This window comes from Triticum urartu, chromosome 2, assembly GCF_003073215.2.
Source record: "Triticum urartu cultivar G1812 chromosome 2, Tu2.1, whole genome shotgun sequence".
Lineage (NCBI taxonomy): Eukaryota > Viridiplantae > Streptophyta > Magnoliopsida > Poales > Poaceae > Triticum > Triticum urartu.
The window spans coordinates 613,431,430-613,435,367 of record NC_053023.1 but is presented as its reverse complement, the minus strand read 5'-3'; the positions used below and the strand labels follow the sequence as shown (position 1 = coordinate 613,435,367).

The 3,938-nt window shown below is 50.9% G+C and overlaps 1 protein-coding gene across 2 annotated transcripts; it reads right to left on the bottom strand.

Moving 5' to 3' along the window:
- Positions 1-2,159: 2,159 nt before the first annotated feature.
- Positions 2,160-3,662, bottom strand: LOC125533783 (transcription factor ILI1-like). Of its 2 annotated transcripts, XR_007294357.1 has the most exons (3): positions 3,152-3,660; positions 2,741-3,007; positions 2,160-2,615 (listed from the first exon to the last, which is right to left on the bottom strand). XR_007294357.1 is itself a non-coding variant. In XM_048697134.1 (2 exons), exons 1-2 carry the CDS (start codon positions 3,287-3,289, stop codon positions 2,855-2,857), a joined length of 291 nt encoding a protein of 96 aa, XP_048553091.1. In that variant the 5' UTR covers positions 3,290-3,662; the 3' UTR covers positions 2,630-2,854. The 2 variants fall into 2 exon arrangements, 1 of the variants encoding a protein (XP_048553091.1); XM_048697134.1 differs by lacking the exon at positions 2,160-2,615 and having other exon boundaries at positions 2,630-3,007; positions 3,152-3,662.
- Positions 3,663-3,938: the final 276 nt, after the last annotated feature.

The following is a 3,938-nucleotide window of genomic DNA, read 5'->3' as shown; positions in this document are numbered from 1 at the left end:
GAAAAAAACATTCTCCCAAAATACAATCAGTCAGATCACAGTGTGTTCCACGACAAGTTTGTGAGTTTCAGTATGTTTCCGCCCAACTTATACACAAATAAAGCAAACGGCCGAACCGATACATAGTGATCACGAAGTTCTTAGAATCACGTTTGTAACCCCACCACCTCTCTTCATACCGGCAAAATTTCTCGTATTACTGATTAGCCGTTTGACCTGTTATTGAAAGTGTTTAGGCGGGCTTTTCGGCCCCGGTGACCTTTATAAACAAATGAAAGCCCTTTGAAGCTACAACAAAGAAAGAAAAAATGCAGCAACATATGCCACCAACATGGCACCGAGGAGAAGCGCATGAGATACACCGCTACAGCCGATATCCACTCACTCAACGACACCAAGCACCGCCACCAGCGCACCAGGCAAAGTAGGCGAAGGTTTTCACCGTGAGTGCGAGGGGGGTGACACCCGCGGGTATCGCCACCGACAGCGATGAAGCGCGAAGCTTCCCCTGACCACCGCAAAGAGCTGAGAAATCCAAATCTCAGACCGTAGTATTTTCTCCTCTGCCTTCTTTCTCTCCTTTCCTGACTTCGGCAATCATTTCAATTCGTTAACATCTGATGGATTTCTGCTTCAGACCTCTTACGTGGTGGCCCTCGGGTCTCATCCGTGTTGTCGAACAGTTGTCCACTCGTCATCTTTGTCAAGCCACCTTTTTTCGCCTCCATGTCGATCTCGGGGAACGGGGTGTCAGCCTACGCCTGCAGGACGCGCAACCGCCATCGCTCGCAATGAACGATGCAGCCGATGCGCATTGACTAGCACAGCGCCCTACTGTTCATCCAACAAGCCCGGATCCTCTATGACCATGGCCGGGGCGCAATGTCGTTCGCCTGCTCGCCGGCGATTTATCCCTCCGTGAGCTGGTGCTCATCGAGGAGCTAAAGGTTATAGCATTGGTTCTCCTCTGCTTGTGGGAATGTCAACACCGGCGACGCCGGCAACTCTTCCTCCATGACGGTCTTTAAGTGCTCCTACGCCTGCTACATGGTGAATCCGGCATGGACTGACACGGACGGCGGCGCCGGATCATCGTTCGTGGCCTGCTGCATCGTCTAGTCATCGTTGTTGACCTCCGGCAAGCCAGCCGCTATCCGTCGTGCCCGATGGTCCTGTCACTCGGCCGCAAGGCCGGCCAACTCAGGCTTCTTCTCAGTCGAGCGGCTCTCCCGCATCGCTCTAGAGCTCATAGTCATGGCAGAGGTGATGTAGTGTGGATCATGATGTACGTGGACACATATAAATAACAAGGCCAGGACAACCGATGTTGATGTATAAATGCGGGCGCGGGAGTGGGTTTCTTAGCTGCCACACATGTTTAATGTCGGCAGCCGGTTTGATGTGGTAGAGAGTCATCCCGTCCCGTTCGGTGCGGTGACCCAGACGTCGCACGGGCATCGCTCTCGGCCGGCATGTCGCTTCATGCCGGCTGAACGGCTGTGTCCGCTCTGGGCCGGCATGAATGCAGCGTGGGGAGCGAAGGTCCATTCTCTTGAGAGAGGGCACTTGCATGGGAGAGGTTTTGGTGGGACCGGGGTGTCAGATGCGTACAGGGTAGTGGTCTGGATACCCGCAAAGCTTCCCCTTGGTTTACGTTCGATTTGCGGGATTTCGGATACCTAGACGCATCCGCGGATTGATGGATTACAACGTCGGATGGCAAAATGTGTCCGGACAATTCGGTCTGAACATTTGAGGGCATTTTGAGGGTCACATTGGAGATACCCTTTTTCATATTTAACTTTTGGGGAATGTACGAGAGATGCTCTCAGAATCAGTTCACATTGTGCTTTTGTGTTTCAGCATCCGGCTCCGGGACCTTGCTTACAATGTTGATTTTTTTTTCCTAGTCTGTTCTTTCATGTTGCTCCACAGTCTGTCCTTTAAGTATTTGAAAGCCTCATTTTTCTAAGCACCTACATCAAAAGGCATACCTAGGTACTTTTCATTGAGACTCTTTGTTTCGACATTTAGCAAAATCTTAATTTCCTTTTTGGTAGTGGTTGTGCATCCTTTATTGATAGGGTAGAAGATTTGCTAGAATTAATATATGCTGGCCAGAAGCCTAGAAATAAACATCCAACTGGTTGACGCTCGTCCGAACACCATTAGACTTTAAGAACAATAAACTGTCATCTGCAAATAAAAGATGGTTAACAGATGATGCCAATGGCGCTACTTGGATCACACCAATCTAAGACGGCTGAACTCTGGATTTAAGGAGGGACAAAAGGCCCTCTGCCAAAAAAAGAATAGGAAAAGGGAAATTGGATCTCCCTGTCGGATCCTCTGGATCGTTTGTTTTCTTCAAGTTTCTTACCATTGAACAAAACTGAGTACGAGACCAAGTTGACAAGACTCATTACAATGTTCGCCCAACGCTCAGAAAATCCTAATTTGAGCATAATTGCCCTCAAAGTAGTCCCATTCAACCCTGCCATAAGCCTTCATCACATGAAGCTTAAGGGCACAATGACAACACTTAACAGCTCTGTTTCGCTTCATAAAGTGCAAGCACCCAGAAGCCACAACAATATCATCCGTTATCAAACGTCCTGAAACAAATGCAGACTGCTTAGCTGAAATGGTATCTGGGCGCACCACCTTTGATGCAATTTTGTATAAAACATTGCATAGTCTTAGGGGGTGGACTTGGGTTAACAGAGTCGGAATTTTTTACCTTAGGAATTGGGCTCACAACGAAGGTACTCGCTCACGGGCATGCTCACATGGGCCGCCGGAGAGCTTGGTAGACGTACGTGTGCGCCGCGAGGATGGGAGGGCGGTGGGAGGGTCACATGAGGAGGCTCCTGATGACAGCGGCCTGCTCGGCGGTAACGGCATCGGAGGCAAGCAGCGCGGCGAGCGTCTCGCTCAGTTCATCCACCTCCCGGTGCAGGCTCCGGATGTAGCTGCACGTCTCCTGCAGCACCCTCGCCGCCGACCCCTGAAACAGCACGAAAGCTAACTCACATCAGTGACTCCGGCCATGCACGGTTGCACACTGCACTCACGCGTCGCGATCAGCTGACTATTCATGGAAAAGCAGCTACTAAAGCAGCCACTACCACTTTGGGTAGGTAGTATTTACCCTGTGAGCGCCATTGCGAGCTTGGGACTCCGGGAGCGCCGCCTGCAGCTTGGACAGCAGCTCGGAGATCTGCTCCTCCGAGATAGACGGCGAGCTCCCGGAGCGCCGCGTGCGTGATCTCCGGCTGCTCGACGACATGCTCGATCGCTTTCACTCCACCCTCGCGGTATGTATGTACGTATCAAGCTGTAATTGTGACCTGAGAGTGCCCAAACACAGCTTGCAGAAGGAGATATGGCTTTGCTAGCTAGTATCAGGCTAACGGTTGGGTGAGTGTAGCTGCTAGCTTGTTGCTTGCTCTCTGGAGCAGCCGAGGCGAGAGCTATATATAGCGGGCGCTGCCGGTCCGAGAAGCAGCTAGCAGAGCGAGGATGGATGAGAGAGGGGAGGAAGCTAACTAGCTTAGCTTAGCAGGTGGTAGGAGGATGAGGAGGGAGCTAGTTAGGAAGAGAGCGAGGGCTGTAAATGCGTGACAGGGAGAGACGACATGGTGAGCCATGGAGAGCGGCATCACCACTCTACTACCAGTGGTACTGAGTGGTACTCCCTCCGTTCCAAAATACTTCCTCTGTCTTAAAATATAAAAACGTTTTTAACACTACACTAGTGTCAAAAACGTTTTTATATTATGAGATGAAGGGAGTAGATGACTCAACTAGTACAAAGTTGAGTCATCTATTTTGGAACGAAGGAGTAGTGTTCTCGCAGCCGAGGTGAGTATACTATAGCGGGAGTAGACGGCAGGATCAATTGGGGGTGCGCTTGGGCCATAGGACGTACGAGATCG

What these genes read in the sequence shown, in the direction of transcription:
- LOC125533783 (XM_048697134.1), bottom strand. Translation starts at nt 3,289, where the DNA reads ATGTCGTCGAGCAGCCGGAGATCACGCACGCGGCGCTCCGGGAGCTCG. An exon ending in CTCGCAATGGCGCTCACAGG is followed by an intron (nt 3,008 to 3,151) that starts GTAAATACTACC and finishes GTGCTGTTTCAG; the next exon opens with GGGTCGGCGGCGAGGGTGCT.